A 17,826-nucleotide genomic window follows, 5' to 3' on the forward strand; every position below is an offset into this window, starting at 1 on the left:
CTGCCAAGCCAAACTGCTTCTGAATCTACATGGTGTTGTCCGTCCCTCCGTCTGCTTAATGCCTGTCTATAAATTTTAGTATTCAATTTAATGTTCGCAAATGTTGGAGTATAAGATATTCATTTGGTCGATATCTCTTATTACAAATAAATTGGATTAGATTGCTTCTAGGAACAGTCGACCTATGTAACGTTGAAGAATAGTCGCTTAAAGAACGTTCATACTTAATATTTTTCGGAAAAAATCGAAGAAATTTAATATTTTGGTATAGTAAATGAATGTAAGATGTTTGGATGGAATTAGGCCATTTTTTGAACCTCTTACCATATAAATGGGTTTATGAATGCAAACCTTTAAATCTATATGATCAAATATATATGACCAAAATCATTGCTTGACATAAAAGTATGTTTCTAGGCCTTCTCCCACGAAAAGTAGGCCTTTACGTAACAGTAACCTGTAACTTGTAGTATTTTCCAATGAAAATAATCGTTTAGGATGTTTAAGTGTTGCCTTTGCCTGATTATAGTTACTACTCCTTGCCTGTGTTTATTTATTTATATTATTGAGGCTTACGTAATCTCGAAGCCATTAAGGCCTAATGTAATTGATTACAATGTCTACCATAGGTGCAAAAATATAAAATGTTTATAGAAAATCCGAGAGAAAAGAAAAGAAAATACTATTGTACGTTAACATTAAGTTTTCAGTTTGTTATATGTCGGGGCGACTTGCGTTAATACGTATTGTGAAGACTTATCGCAGGCCGGAGTACGCTTGCCGGACTAGAATTTTTTTAATGCAAACCATTCCTTGCACTTACTTAGTCGAACTTCGCCGGATACACATTCGCATATTTTAATTTCTTTTATCGTAGTATTGCATACTCTCCCATGTCATTTGGTTTCCTTACTCACAAGCCCGTGCTTTTCAATTCATTTTTATCTTTCATTTGGAAGTTGATTAAATTTATTTTTAAGGAACTAATCGTAAGATCCTAACTTAGAAATTAGTTTTAAATCTTAGAGGTCTTATACGTTCACTCGGACGAGTTACAAACGGATCTGAAGAAAAGTCTGCGATAAGTCCATACTCCTGGTTTGCCCTCAGAATAAGAGATCGCTCATTAACTGGTCTTTACAAAAAAATAGCACGGTTCCATTAAACGGAAGTCGCTTTTTTGACTTCAAGAAGAAATTGAAATTGCCGACCTTGCCGTGTCTGAGCTTCCAGGCGAGACGTGTCATGCCGGCGTCAGTCATTGTATGTATGTATAATATTTAAACCTAAATTGATGCTAAGAACCCCCGTCGAACGAAAGATATGTTAGGCAAAAACGAGAGTACGATTATTCCTCACAGTACATTCGCGAAAACTCCCACCCGTCCCCGCCCAGAGTAAATGGAAAGAGCTTGGCAATAAAAGGAAGGAGGTGCCGAGATCACCCTTTGAGTACAAGGTGGAAGAGACGTTACTTGTAGGTGAGACAATGTATATTAGGGATAAAGAAAATGTTCTGCTTACTAGTAAGCGTGGACAAAGAATCCGTTTGCCGAGCAACTCCATATTCGGCCGCAAAAACACAACAGCCACCGCAGAATCTCTCAAAAGCTTTCTTCGCAAATGGAAATCGAACCGGTGTTATAGGAAAACAACATTTCCAGATAAACTTCACTTCCCCGCCATACAATCGAAAACAGACAGTTGGTTATATTTTGCCACAGTATTGAATACGTGTAGGTTATATGAAATTAAAACCTTAGATCACTTACGCTAACATAGCATGTTTCTTTTACTTCGCATGCATTCTTTAGTATTGTGGAACGCATTAAAAAAGAGAAAAGTGATGGAATCTGAACGAAATATAATATCTTTATAGTTTTTATCTTATTATTATTATTATTATTAATTTCGCCAGAGAAATAAATTCTAAGACTAAACTCTTAAAAGCACTAGCATCTAAGGCTATCGGCTTTTATTAAAAACTCTACCGCACTTGAGATTCGAACCCACGACCACTGAGTTGCTAGTCGAGACTCTTGCCTACTCGGCCACCCAGGCGGATAGTTTTTATCTTAATTTTTATTCATTCAATTATTTAATAATTTAGTTTTAGTTTTAATTATAGTAAATTTGTATAAATTTGCACTCTTTCCTATAAAATGATGAAATGACATCGTAAGCATTAAATTAAAATGAAAAAAAAGAAGACATTTTTTTTTAATTAAAAGGAGAAAAAACAAAAAAAAAAAGAAGAGAGTGCAAAAGGAAATTGCACCACTTGTCCCGTTAATTTGTATACGTGTGACTGAGTTTACATGAATGGCCTGCAATACACTGTGCATATGCGACGACCATATGCTTTTTAAAAAAACCCGGGAAGTGTACAATACACGTACAAATGTGAATCACTGCTCGTTTCCATAATTACACAAAGGCGAGAAAACATTAAAAGAAAAATAAAGGAAGAAAAATAATAGTGTAAAAATTATAAAAACATGCCATGTATAGGTGGCTTCTAATGGAATTTATGCCTTGTTAACAACTAAAGAATGCTGAATACATGCATTACACCATAATAAAGCCTACGGATACGCGCACATTAGATTAGTGCTAGAGGAGTCTTTTTTTTATATTTTTTTTTAGGTTTACGTTTTATACGCATATGGAAGAGACATTTGACATTAACTTTATTGCTAATGTTATTAAACAGTGGGTTAAGTTATATTCAGCTTTTGCATGGGATCTTTAAAGACTAATGTTATGATATGTTTTAAACCTTTTTTTAAACATTATACTTGGGATTTATCCAGAGCTTGGCTCACTTAGATTTAACTTTGATTTGATTTTGCACTTGTTCTAATTTGATCGTCTGAGTGGCTGAGTAGGCAAAGAATCTCGACTAACAAGTCAGTGGTCGCGTGTTCAAATCTCAGTTGCGGTAGAGTTTTCAATAAAGCCGATAGATCATAATTGCGTTTATACACCTCGCTTTATTTCTCTATAAAGTCGAAAAATTGCTAAACACCTCAACGTTTCTAGGTAACTTTCATGTAGACGAGAAAGAAAGGTCGGCCATGCCATCTGCTCCAGTGCAGTAAAGCCTTCGTTATTCGCTGAGTAGCCAGGCATCCGTTAAAATACTGCTGCATAACCAGTGGTAGACAAGAAACGCATTACAGACCGGCTTAAGGATATTTATTAGGCTCTTCAGTCTGTGTCTAGCGGAACGTAGCTTACACCGAATTTAGAACACTTAAGCACTGAGCAGCCAGGCATTCGCTAAAACACCGCTGCCTAGCAACTGGTAGAGATGAACTGTATTACAACCTGACTTAGGGATATTTGTTTTGGCCCGTACCCAGTGAGATTAGTTTTACACCAAAAATAGCGGCTTTCTTCCTCATCTCGTAATCGCTCTGAACGGTAGAAAAGCCTGAGAGTTTAGCCTGACTCTGAAGCTTATGAGCAATTCATGCACAATACGATCCTGCACCGCCCAAGTACAATATGATATGAGCAGTAGGACAACAAAACCTAATATCCCGTATATTGTGGTGTTGTTTTCAAGTGGCATCGTTAACGTTATAGTTTGTTAGTGACGACAGCGAACATGAATTAATGTCCTTGCTAAGATTTCGTATATTATGGCGAGATTAATATTCAATGTAATTATAAAATGAAAATTTAATTTCATATTTAATTATTAATATTTTATGCGCATAAATATTTAATAAAATTTGCAATTTATATATTTTTAACTAATCTAATTTGATTTACTTGTTTTACTCGCCGCCCGAAGGTATATTAACTTTGCAGTTTATTGTACAGCGCTTACAAGTATGCTTTAGATATTTTACAGCTCTCAAGCATGTACTTTTTTATGAATATAAATTGCGTTCACTGATATGAATTGCATTTGTAAAGATTTGAACATAATTCCGGCAGAAAACTAAATACATAATGAAAGAAGAGTTAAAAGTTTATTAAATTATTTGCACTTTCGTTTATAAACAATAAATAAGAATAGAAGATAAATCCCCTTGGTAGAGCTTCAATACTAATGTGGAAGATTTGATGGTTTTGGATTGGGTTATTATTATACTGCTTTGAAACTTTCATAAAAAGACTTTTAATCTTGAGATTTAATCTTGAGATTTGCTTCGCCCTCTTACTGGTGGCACCTATAAATATCCCACATAGCCATAAAAGCTACGAAAATTCTTTACCAGTGCGCAACTTTGGCTGGCTTTGTCCATGTTTATGTCGATTGCGTCATCTTGCTTTGCTTGCCTTTACTTTACCACTTAGCTCACCACATGGCTTATTTCTTCTTGGCTCGCCTTCGCCTTCGCGCGCTTCTCTTTCTACGTCTCTTGGTTCATATTCGCTCTTGATATATCGCTCGTGTCTTCATTCGACGTTGTGCCATTTCCTACGTCCCTTTCTTCGTGCACCGCTTTCTTTGCTTGTCGCACCATTTTTTCTTTTGCCCTTCGTTCATCTGTCTAGCTAGTGTGCTCCCTCGTCCCTTCACTCGTCCCTTTACTCGTCTCCTCGTTCGTTCTTTCGTCGCTATATTGTTCGTCTCTTCGTTTGTTAATTCGTTCCCCAATTTGTTCCCCATTTTGCTCATCATTCCACAATTCACTCGCCCGTTAACCCGTCTTCTACCTCATCTTTTCGGTCGTCTCTTTGCATGCCTTTTCGTTCGACGTCGCGCTCCTCCCTTCATCCCATCCTTCGTTCACCAGTGCATTCGCAAATCCGGTTATCTCATCGGCCGTTTTTTCCTTTTTAACCCTTCGCTCGCTATTTCGCCCATCACTTTGCTCGTCTCTTTGCTCGTCTCGTCGTTCGACCTAACGTTTGTTCTTTACTTCGCCATATCGTTCGACTCATCGCTCGTCACATCGCCTCTCTATTATCCTGTTCCTTCAACCACCTCTTTCCTCGCCCGATTCAATGGTCCCTTCGCCCATCCCTTCGATCATTATTTTGCTTATCTTTTTGCTTGATCTTTATTCATTCGTTTTTTCATGAGTTGTTGGGACCGCTTGGTCGCAAAAACTAAGGAGATTAGTCAATTAATTAATTTTGTGTACATTCTAAATAGAAAGCCAAACTTGAATTTAAAAATGGACCAATATGTTCATAGGGGCAATAGCTGTAACTCAAAATCTACGGCAATTTTTATATATAAATTGACAAAACTTATGCAAACGTGACCATAATGGACCAATTAACACACGCACAATTTTTGTATCCACGGTAGCCATGTAGGAACCGTTTTTATGTCCGTTTTTTTTTTTTGTGGAAATTTTATATTTACTTTGGAAATCTAACATTTTACTGAATGGTGCTTTCAAACCAGTAAAAAAGTCTGACTCGATTTACCTCCGATAGTATCCCGTTTGCTTACTCTATGCAATATGACGAGAAAGTCCTTAGGTTAAATCTGAAAAGGAATAGCCTTGATACGTTACCCAAGCAGGTGGTATAGTGCGCCTTCAATGTCAGTAAATCTTTCTAAAGTTAGTTAGTTTCACACTAAGATTATTAAAAAATATAAATTTTTTTATTATTATTATTATTATAAATTACAGTCGGAAGAAAGAGGTGGTACACCATCACGTCGTAGTAAATCTGAGGGTCCTCCTGCAGTGCCCAATGGTCGAGCTTATCCCATATCAACGGATGTTGATGGACCGGATACCAAACAGGTACGTTCAAGCGCTTCAATACAGCTTTGAATAGCAAGTTTAAAATGTAAGTTTGTGATCTTTATATGTATATACATACATATACATATATATGTATTTGTATGTATATATGTATATCCTATGTATATATGTTGGAAATTCATCTGAATAGCTCAAATTAGTAGAATTTTTTTGAATTGTTTCTTTAAGTGTAGATAGATATCTTCTTTCTTCTTTGAATGAAAATTTAAGATACCTTTTCTTTATGGAGTCTATTTGAAGCATCAGTTATTTTTCTTTGTTGTTTTATTTTCTTCCTTTGTATATTTGTCTTTTTTTTGGATTTGGGGACCCGACCAGCCTCGATTTCTTTTCGGAGTATATGTAGGTCTCACATTTCTGCTAAATTTTAAATCTATGCTAACACAAGTTGCGCATAATAAATGAAAGTACTCTCAGATTTTTTTTTACATTATTTTTCTATGGAAAATATTGTGTATGGTTAGAATGTACCCATGTGCCTAATCTATCTTTGGTCGTCATTAAATAACATAAGTACTGACACACAGGTTTATATAATAATAGTTGACTTTTGGAGCATTTCAAAAACGCATGGACGGATAGACAAACAGATTGAAATCACTCAATTGATTAAGTATTGCATTTCTGTGCAATCTGGCTGGCCCTTTATATGCTATAATAACAAATCTGTCATGTTCTTAGTCTTCGTTGGTGGTAGACAAAAATCTTTATTTGATTTTTGTGTTTCAACTTTTAATAGTTATACCTTGCATGATTTGCGGCGGAGAGGTATATTTATATATATATATATAATTTTATATTAGGAGGATGTCAGCGACTTCTATTAATATGTCTATTAATATACATTGCACCGATTTTCCACATGAAAGGCCTTTTTCAAAGTCAAGCAATGGTCAAAATATGTGGAACCTCCTAATATTATAATATTATATAATAGGTTCATATTATTTAGGTTTGTGCGCATGTATGTAACATTCAGAAGGATTTGAAATAGAAACAACTTTTATTATACCGGTCGATTCAGAAGCACTTCTCAATTCGATTTAAGCACATCTGCCCATCTGTCCTTCTTGTTTTCTTGTCTTTTTCAAGCTACAAACCATAATATTTTCGACATACCCCAGAAATTCCGTACATTGATGTGTTTTAGCCCAAGGGCAAGCGCTATTGCACTATTTTGACCATTTCCCATACAACACCTTTTATTAAAAATGATGCAATATATGAACAACTGAGAGCGGTGCAGGATACTTAACATTGGGGCGAAGGCCACACCTTTTTGTATTAATATTTAGGATTTTAAAAGTTTTCAGAAAGACATGGACGGCTGGCCAATAAGCTGATGTGACTGAATTGGTCATGCAATTTGACTGGGGCCCCTTTTGTAATTTATAATAAATCGGATATGTTTGCAACCTTTGGCAGAGCGAGTAAAATTGTTACCTTCTTTTTTTTTTAATTTTTAATTATTTTTAAATAAATTATATGTTAAGATATTATTGTTGAGTCTTTTTTTATTAGTAGTTTGCAAAATTCATAAAATTAAAAAAAAATATCTATTTTCATATATTCATATTCTTTTTAAAGTTCCTTTTAAAGAATTCTGCATGAAGACAAGACATTCTTATGTTCTTTAGTTTTATTCATATAGCATTTCTTATATAGCTATAGGTGTTTGTGTAATCTATTTACTTATGTGTTCAAAATCACTGCATACGTAAAGATTATAGATTATAAGGACACAAGAGTTTGAAGTATATTTCTTACGGCATTATTAGACTTGTCATCAGTAATTGACGGGTTAATAATTCCGTCTTTCCGTTTGTAACATAATCAAAAATGTGGATTCGGAATTCTTGACGTTGTCGATTGAACACAGATGCCCTCACCTGTCTGGCCCGCTATGGTTTTTTTTTTTTTTCAATGCTGAAGCTTTTAAGACTATCGTGTTGAAGATCTTCCGGGCTGCCTTTACGAGCCCGGCAAAGTGTGTCTATGTTTGAATGAAAAGGGGAGGTTTATCTGTTGTTCTGCCCGTTCAGGAGACACTAGGCTCGAAAAAGGCAAATTGCTTCCAGCAATAATGAGAGTAAGCAATAGCAGGTCTGTGCTGTCCTTAGTTAACCTGGGCTACATGTACGCTGCAATGAAAGCATAGACGTACATTTTCTAGACCGAGGATTTCTGGTAAACTGCTAAACTATTTTCATGTTTGTGATTGTGAACTGAAACTGTTCCCATCGAACATGAGTCATTAATTTCAGTGATTCCATCTTGGCTCTTTGTACTCAATGACCGTCGGTACTACTGATTAAATTATTTAGTGAGGTCTTCGGATGTGATGTGGCAAAAGTTGACCCAACTTTATTATTTAAAGAAGGAGAAAGGCAAAGGTTGAAATGAAAATTTCAATGCGCGCTCTATAAATCGAGAATTGGGATAAGATCTTTTCGATGGCTAAGGAACTAAAGCAGAAATTGCCCGTAAATTGCCAGCTTTCGACAAGTTCACAAAAGTCTTAATCTCTATACACTCACTCTCAATTAGTTAAGATTGTGAGATGAAAGGTGTTAAAAATTCGTTTAAAAGTAAATCTTTCTATCTTTCTTCCCTTGTTTTTTTTCTTTCTGTTTATAAGAATTTCGTTTCTTCTTTTTTTTAATTTTCTTTCTGAAACCCTTGGGTGTGTTAAGCAGCAATAACTTTGCTTCATATCCATAATATATTTACGAGATATATGAATTCATATTAATTCCCCTTTTCAAATGCCTCTATATATTTGTAACCGCCCTCTGTCTGTTAGTGTGTGTATCTATATATATGAATGGCATTATTGGTACTTTGTGATTACATTTCTGTTATTTGTTACAACATATATATATATACGATTTCTTCAATACCCTCAATGACTTGGTTTTCCGTAAATTACATTTGTTCTGATGTCAGGTAAAACGTATATGAAAGAAATAAATATATCGGTGGTTATGTAACGTGTAGCGAATGTAATTTACGAAAAAGAAAAGCCATTCAATTGAAAGACATTTTCACATAAATTAAGTTCAATGCATATGTGCCCTCGCAATAAGCGAATGGAAACATTTTCAAAAGCCATAAGAGAAACTTAATAGTAAGCAGGATTATATTGGTAGGGCATCATGCAACGTCAAGAATGAATGTAAGAGAAATTTTTTTTTATATATATGTAGATAGGACAAATTGTATTCGGTTCGTAAGATTTGAATAACTCTTCTTATAAAGAAGAAGTGAAAAATGCTAAATTAATTTTCCTATAGAGTTTTTTTCAATTAATTAAACACACTTTAACACTGGAACTACCTTCTACGTCATTTTGATTCTTTTTCTCAATCTTGAAGTTTGAAATTTATTTAAAACAAAACGTAATGCATCCGTTCACGATCATATTTTGCCGTTGAATTATAACCTCAAAGATTTAAAGCTTTTAATTTAAAGGTTTAACACTAGAACTTCTTCTCACCCATTTCTTGGGTCACTTTAACCGTTTGCAGACGTTGAGCTTCGGAAAAAATGGTCACATGGCACGTAATGTTTCAAAATTTGTTGTTTTTGTTTTTCAACTGCAATAAATATTGATAAACAGAGGTAAAAAAAGTTTACCGGATCCTTTAGCTTTCGAAAGGCCCGTAACGTCTATTTATAGCAAAAGGAGTTTCGTGGTTTGCCACACAAAATTATGGCCCAAAGGCAACCGTAGGTAGGGCGGTGTATACAATAACCTAAGGCATAACAGGCAGCTTGTCCGGTGAAAAGCTCTTCCTCGTCCGTCCGGCGTCTTAAGAGTTTCTCTGCGCGTATTTCTTGAACGTAATGATCTGTCCGTGTTTGGGGAGTTTCCCTTCATTGCTGCCTAACTAGATAGCCTTACAAAGATACGTACGTTTATCCGTGACTAACTCCGACTGTCTGACCTTTTGACTATATTAATAAAACATATTATTACGTTACAACAAAAGTGGCACCCAACACGGCGTGCTAACACGAATTTATTTGACTTAGATTTGGTAATGAAAAAAATTAGCTGCTGTGCTCCAAAAGTCCTCTTTTGAGAAAATGCTATCTATCGTAAAAACAAAAATACGAAGCCAAAATTTGGCATAATCATTCTCTGATCGACTGAGGATCGGAGGTTAGAAAAGTTGGAGTGATCTACTTACGCATCGGCCCACAAGAAATTTACAAGCTAAACAACCTCAAAACGACATCGACAATTTATTCTCCCATTTTAATTTACAACTTTCGATTCCATAACAAAGGGGTCAAAGAAGCCTATATAAGGCTATTTTTTTACAAGATACCTGTCCATCCGTCGATGTAGCAAGCCACTAAGCGATATGTTGTAAGCACTGAAGTTGGAAGTGCTAGCTCATGGGGGAAAGCACCTCCGATGAGCATTTTCATGCGTCGATAGGAAAGGCAATTGCTGCGCAGCGCTCTACTTCTTATGAAAATGTGTGAAAATGCTTCGATGGCTGGTTTGCCTCCAAACCGCTTGCGCTGGTAGATAGCAGTCGCGTTTTAGTTTACGGTATCATATCCTCAGTGCGGTTTAATGATACTTCAAAATTGTGGCTATAGTGAGTGCTTAGACCACTCACACATGCAAACACACTAGGCGGCCCAATTCCTTAACTCTTTGTCTTTCTCGACTTTTTCTCTGGCCATCATCGTGCCATGCATATTGATTGAGTGGTTACTCATATTAAAAATTAAGAAATAAAAAAATCTCTTAGACCCTTTTTTTACCCTATACCCTGTGTGTAATACAACAAGAGTGTATTACGTTTGTGCGGACGTATGCACAACTCAGCAGGATTGAACATAGATCCACTTTTTATTATACCGATCAATACAGAATCACTTTCTCATTCTGAATCCCTCCCTGAGTCGAACTTTCTAAGCTTGTCTGTCCATATGCCCGTTTTGCTTTTCTTATATTCAGGAACCAGAAGGACTTAATATAAGTACACTTTTTACTATACTGATCGATCGATTTAAAATCGCTTTTTGAATTAAACTTGCTAAGTCCGAATGTCCGCTTGTCCATTTCGTTGTCTTATGTTCAACCTAAAGTTCGCAGTTTTTGACATATATTAATGAAATTTGATATACCGGCATTATTTGATCCGAGGATGTGCGCTATCGAAAATGTTTCGAATCAACCGCTTCCTTTGAAAAGTTAATTCATGAATAACTATCAGGTAGCGCAAGCCATGAGAGAGCAATGTCCGACTACAGTGATTTTATTTACTGTACACAGCAAAAGCGTATTTTCTGTGTAAAAATTCCACATACTTAACTAATATACACATATATTTGTTTTCTACGCTGTCAATATATAAATTGTCAGGGAACTGAACTGAACAAATTCTAGTGCAAAAAAATCAATTTGTTGCTGCTTTTAAATAAAAGCATACATTTAAAAAAAGATGTCTTCCTAGCTTATTGGGTTTCCTCGTTTCATTGACTGAACTTCCTGAACTTATTATAATAGTAATCATAGTTCATACTTTCTATTCATTAAACTAGTATTCGCCATGCATTAGCGATCATTCATCATTCATTAGCTATTAGCAATTATTCATGACCACTATAACTATTCGTCATTCATTATACCCTATTAATCATTTATGGATATCTATAAACAATACTTAGCATCATTAACTTTTTGAAAAATTTCTTCTTCAAGGGAATTTACTGTTTTTTTATTGCACAGTCTTACGTATTAAATGCATAAAATATTAAAAAGTAGTTAAATAAAAAAAAAAATATAAAAAAACAATCTTTGTGAAAATATTTGTATTTTGTGTGTCTTTTTTTCTTGTCTTTCATTGTCTATTTTTTACTCTTCTCTTTTTTTTTTTTTGAATTCCATTTTTCAATAAAAACGACTTAACTTTTTTTCAACAAATGAACAAAAAACGAAAAAAAAAATTTTTTTTTTTCTTTGAATTGTACATGTTTGCCTATCATGCGTATGCGTTTGTATATTATTGTGTTAAAAAAATGAATAAATAAATAAATAATTTAAATAAATTAATAAATAAATAATTATTTATTAATTATTATATAATTATGTATATGTGTATGTATGTGTGTGTGTCGTATCTGTTTTCTTGTCGTTTTTCTTTATTCTTTTTCTCTATTTGCAGGCGGGTGAGTCAAGTCAAGGCTTATTCAAAAAGACCATCTCAAAATTGAGCACAGAGTATCGTTTGCAATTTGTTTGGCCCAATGTTCGTAGAATAAAGGGCCCAGAAACTCAAACAACAACAGCAACAACAGATCAGCCCAAAAAATCAATATCAATGGGTGCAATTAGAGGCCAACAAGCCTATCAGCAACAACAACAACAACAACAACTACACAACTACCACCAACACCACCACCATCATCATCATTATCAGCAACAGCACAACCATCATCAAATGATGGCGGCGATGCCAACGGTTCATAAAAAACGTACAACAAATCAAAAAGAAGGTGCGACAAAATTTCATTTTGTCGCTAAGCATAAAGTTTTTTTCCCCTTTTTTTTTTTTTTTGAATTCAAGTATTACTTTAGCCAAACTAAACGAGCGTAACAGTAATCATCAAAAATAGAAAAAAATAAAAAACGCAGAAATGAGAATTTTTTCATAAATTTAAAAAAAAAAAAAAAAAAAAATAGAAGAAAATTCTTTCGGAAAAAAATTTTAACTTTTTCTCAAACTTTTTCACTTAGAAAATTGTTGCTTATTTTTCAAGTCAAGTAATTTTGCGCGTATTTATTATCTCTTTAAATCTCTTTAGTAGTAAATGCTTAGAATTTAAAAAAAAAAAAGTTTTCGTTTTCTTTTTTTTTTCATTTTCTAAATAATTTTTAACGAGCAACAAGAAATCACTTTACTAACTAACTCTCACTCACAGTGTGACCCCAAACATGGCGGTCATTTATTAAACGAAATTTCTATGAAACGGCTTCTGTTGTAATGATGTTTGGCGCAAAGCAAAAAAAGAAATATTGAAAATTTTGATGTAGTTCTGAGAAAACGTAAACGCTTTAGTAGTCGATTGGAAATTTTATGAAAATATATTTAAATCAAGAAGAAACAGTTTTTTATGCACATCGTCGTCGTTGAATTTACAAATGAAATGCTTCTCTCTCGAATTCCTTTCTCTCTAACATAACAACATGGTAGTGATATTTTTCTTTACCCCTTTTCGTTCTCTCTCTCTCTCTCTCTCTCTCTCTCACTCTCTCTCTATTTCTCTTTTTCTCGTTCCCTCTTTTTCACATCATTAACGCAAACGAAATCAGACATAAATCGAATTTTGTTGATACCCACCACTGGTTTGAGTTTGTTTTCTTCTTTTTTTTTTGACAAATACAGACAATTGTAAGCGTAACGGGCTATTTAAGAGTCAGGATCGAAAAGAAGTATAATTATTCTTAAGTGAAGCCAGCGTATCTTGCCCATACTTCGTTCGATATGATTTACTTAGAAACGACATATAATACTGTGTCCGATATATATGCTGAATTTGTTTGTAACCTCAAAAATCTTTATCAATTGTTAATGAGTTTTTCCCAAATTGATAGCACTCTTACAAACATCCCTGTGTTTTCACATAGCGTTTTAGCTGTGCTTGGTTTTGTACGACACAAAAAACGTATTATTGTAAGGAGAAACTTTCTGATTATCAATCGATAATGAAACGCAGTATTATGGTGGATGAGACTTGGACCCGCGAGTTGTTCTTATCGAAATTTCCAGAGAGAAAATAATCGATACGCTTGCTTGCCGCTGATTTTCGTAATGCTTCTTCAACGTAGACACCATAAATTCTTCACAAGTCTACGTAGCATTATCACCTTAGTTGCAGGGATATTAAAAAATCTAAAGAACTTTTTGAATGTTTGATTCCTTTTGTAAGGGGCAACGTCATTAAACATTTTTCAGGGACATTTTCTTTTTTCGTCAAGGTCTTCCCTAACACCGTCGATTAGAACACGAACACCAAATGGCATATGAATCTCTGCTAGGAAGTTGCAGCCTAATATCTTGCTTGTTGATTTAAAATTCATTTAACTAACGCTAACGGCTGTCTTTGAAAAGTGCTCACGCTCGTTTGGAAGCATTTCCGAAAAGAAAAAAACATGTTAGTACAGCTTCGTTAATGTGACCTTCCGGTAGATATAAAGCTGAGAGGGATTGCCAACGTATCAATGCTTCTACCAAGAAACGATTCTGTCTTTAACAGATACACCAAGCAAGGCGTTTTCGAGCAAAAAATTGCCAAAAAGAAGAAAATGTCATGAAAGACTGTCTAAAGGGAATGAGAAAATTTCAACATGAAAAAGCATTTTTATGATACTGAGATTGCCGGCTAATGGAAGAAAATGAATAAAAATAAACTCTATTGTGCTAAAGCAACACGTTGATGCCACACGCATCGAAACGCATTTATCTCGAAAAACAATTTTTAAAAATGCCAAACAGTATAACTGAAACAATGCTTTCATCCTCTATGTCACTTGTGATAGAAGGATACTCTAAGCCCATATGGACGCACTCAGGCAGGCTTGAGATAGTCCCTGATATTGATCGAATCAGAATAACTTTCCGAATTGCTTAAACCTTGCCCCTGCGTCTTTTCGCCTTGATATCTTAATGCAATTTGTTGCAATGCCGTGTTTTGGCATACGGCTATCGAAAATAGTTCATATCGGACTGCTTTTACGACCACTTCCCATAAAACGCCTCATTTCGTATGGCGGTGGGAGGCGTATGGTTTTTATTTGAGTTTGGTTCCGTAATGCGAAAGCAGCTTTCTTTAGACAATTACTTAGGATAAGTTTAGGATAAGACATTTTTATATCCCACACCCATATGTGCTGCAAGAGTATACTTAATCCTCTTTTATTATACCATTCGTTTGAGGATCACTTTTTGAAACATTCTAAGATTGACTGTACGTCAGTCCATATAGTTTTCTTGGTTTCAACAATTTAAGCTTGCCTGTCCGTCTATCCGTCTAGTATTCTTGTGCTCAACAATATATAGATCGTGATGTTTGAGAGCATTTGACCACTTTGTCGACCGTTTCCTTTATCACGTTGGAATAGATATGTGGATAACAGCAGGTTCGTGTAGGATATTTAATCATATCCATTATAGTATTTTTGCATGTTTTCTACAAATTTCTTCTATGACTATCTGATATACAACATATTTGCATAGGCAAAAAAGGGTCCCCACCTACAAGGTGGGAAGGTTCTATGTGCGTATGTGACTTTTAAAACAACTTCCTGATTGAGCGAATGGCACATTAATCTAACCTTATTTAATCGGTTCTATTCTAAACTGGCCTGACTTCTTCTCTCACCTAAACAAGAATAGGAAGATATGAAAGATAAGTTTATAGGTAGAACGATCAGTGCAAAATTTTATGAATTTAACGTAGTGCTTTTGTTTATTTATTAATAAAAGGGGACCCTTGTCTAGGTCGGGAATTGTTCTATTTCATTACAATGCGTTGTTGAGTAGATAGGAAGTGCTTATACGAAGGCAATGTTCGTGGGTGCACATCGCAAGTGCAGTAGAGTTTTCTATGATCATAGCTATAGTGAGCGTTCAGTCGGCAAAAGACTGCTGCCACTACTTGCCTACTTCCTTCTCTTTCCTCCTTATCGACCTGCACGAATAGCGGACAACATCCCCTGTGTGATTTGTCGTCTACATATGGGAAGGTAGACTAATTGATGTTTTTTTTTTTTTATTCAAATTTGGGCTTGTTACATCGTATATGCAGCGGGGCTCCTTGGGCTCCGCCGTGTGTTTTAGTGTTTTCCTTAAATAGCAACTCATTAACCTCGTTTCTTCTCTTTTTCCTTCCATCAAAAGGAAGCTGGCGAAGAGCTATATTTTTTTAAGCTATACCTTACTTTTTATTCTTTAAATCGAAATTTGAAAAATGTCACACCTTTAATTATCTATTGAATTGTCAAATAACTGAACGAGCCGTAATTGAAATACCTTGATAGGTTAAGTTATGCAAATTTGTAGCCATATTTTGCAAAAAGACCCCGTGTACTTCCCCTTTGAGTTAATAGCTTGTAAGCATTGTGTTATGTCGTTTCTTGACCCCGCAAGCATATGACGAATTCAATTAACTTTGCCAGTGGTGGCTATAATAATTTCATTTTCCCCTTCCCCGCACAGAGAGTAACAGTTTTAACCTTAAACTGTTTAAAATGGAAAAAATTTTAATCGATCCTCGTTTCTCTTGGATTTTTCTTTCCTTTCCCTAACCCCTGTCATTCGAATATCACAAAGAGGAAAAATTTTAAACAACATCACAATCAAATAGAAAAAATAGAAAAAAAATTTTTTTATTTTTTTTTTTTTTGATATTTCACTCTTTCCCAGGTACACCATATACGTTTTATAATTTCTTTACCCATTTCTCATATAGAACGAAATTATTAAAAAAAAAAAAGAAAAACAGAACATTTATTTAAGAAAAATTTTTTAAAACATTTTTTTCATTAAAACAAAATAGAAAAAAAAACAACTGCAATTTTTTTTACAGAATTCCGCTTTTTAGATATTAATAATAATTTTTAGGCAAAACAAGTAAGTGTTGAACTTTAATGGGTTATAAATAATTTTGTTTAGTTCTTTTCTTTTTTTTTTAATTTTGTTTTTAGTTGTTTTTACTTTTTGTTGTTTCTCTGTGCGTATTATTAACAGTCGATGAGTTTTACAATAGCCGGAGCATGCCCTAATGTAGTTGGTTTTGTAACAAAAAAAAAAAACTAAATTTCATTTACTTTTAGTTATGTATAGTGCACAAAACATTTGCATTATGTTAGATGTGTTCAACAAAATGCGTATATTGCGTTAAATTTTTTTAGTCGTGAAAGGAATTTATAAAAAAAACACTTTGTTTTATAGAGAGCCTGAGAAATGTATTTAACTTTTCATCGTAATTGTTACGACTCTTTAGAGTAAACACTTGTTCTAGGATTCAACTCGTGAGAGCAACGACTTCTTAATAAAATCAAAAATAAAAACTAGTAAGAACATTAAAGTCGGGCGACGCCAATCATTACATACCCTAAACCACTTCATCTAGTACGGTTATTTGTTCGTTTTACTAATAATACGCCACTATTTTCATGCAAAGCCGTAATTTTTATGAAAACTTGTATATTGGAAGGTAAGATTTTCTGCCCATACCAGAGCTTGCGTTGCGTGATAGCGCCTATATAAGCGGGGGTCCAAAAAAATAAATCTATGTGATCCAAATTCCCTAGGGTTATTTTTTTTTCGCTGAAACTCTCCTAACAATTATTAAGATATCATGAGATATTCTGTAAGAAGTGGGGGAAGAAAGAGACCTATGTGGTTAAAATTAGGTCCACTTAATTTTTTTTATTTAATTACTGTTAAGAACATATTTCGATCACAAAAAAATTTGCGATTACGCTTTTTTCGCATGTAAGGGTTTACGTTTCGCGAGAGTCCTTATGTGCAGTAATATTCAAAAAATTGACCTACCTGATCCATATTCGGTAAAGTAGATTATTTTGTCAATTTACTATTATTAGCCATGAAATATTGAAAATTCGACTCTTTTAACGTGTAAAGCTTTAGTTTCCACAGGAACGGTTATATCAGGAGAGGTTCAAAAAATTTCCCCAGCCCGTGCAAAGTTTTCACACCAATTTAGAATATCGAAATATTATTACTTAGTCACTCTTATCAAAACAATTTTGAAAATTGCAATTTCTTCCATATAAAAACTTTTCAAAGTAGGGCTGTGGTCGAAAAGGGTACCGACTATTTTCAATAGTGTTCGTCCTTGGGCCAAAGTATGTCAGTGTACCAAATGTCATCAAAATATCTCAAAAATTCATCATATTAGTTATAGCAAAGCTATTAGCCAATGAAGTCATTGCTGATTGAATTCGTAACTAGTTCAAGTCGATGCTAAGCGAAATCAATATTCAGTGAAGCTGAACTTGACTAACTAATTACTCACTAAAGAAGCTTATTGC

At 34.4% G+C, this 17,826-nt stretch overlaps 1 protein-coding gene across 19 annotated transcripts in view; it reads left to right on the forward strand.

The window, feature by feature from the left end:
* The window catches only part of LOC119638516 (bromodomain-containing protein DDB_G0280777), a 101,972-nt gene that overhangs the window by 62,159 nt on the left and 21,987 nt on the right, over window positions 1-17,826 (forward strand). For 18 of the 19 annotated variants that reach the window (XM_038035334.1, XM_038035335.1, XM_038035340.1 and 15 more), the window contains 2 exons: window positions 5,607-5,723; window positions 11,933-12,263. In XM_038035334.1, the coding sequence (XP_037891262.1) occupies window positions 5,607-5,723; window positions 11,933-12,263 (448 nt within the window). The remainder of the gene's footprint in view (window positions 1-5,606; window positions 5,724-11,932; window positions 12,264-17,826) is intronic. The other variant, XM_038035347.1, reaches the window with a different exon arrangement.

The sequence above is a fragment of the Glossina fuscipes genome, unplaced genomic scaffold, assembly GCF_014805625.2.
Source record: "Glossina fuscipes isolate IAEA_lab_2018 unplaced genomic scaffold, Yale_Gfus_2 90, whole genome shotgun sequence".
NCBI classification, from domain to species: domain Eukaryota; kingdom Metazoa; phylum Arthropoda; class Insecta; order Diptera; family Glossinidae; genus Glossina; species Glossina fuscipes.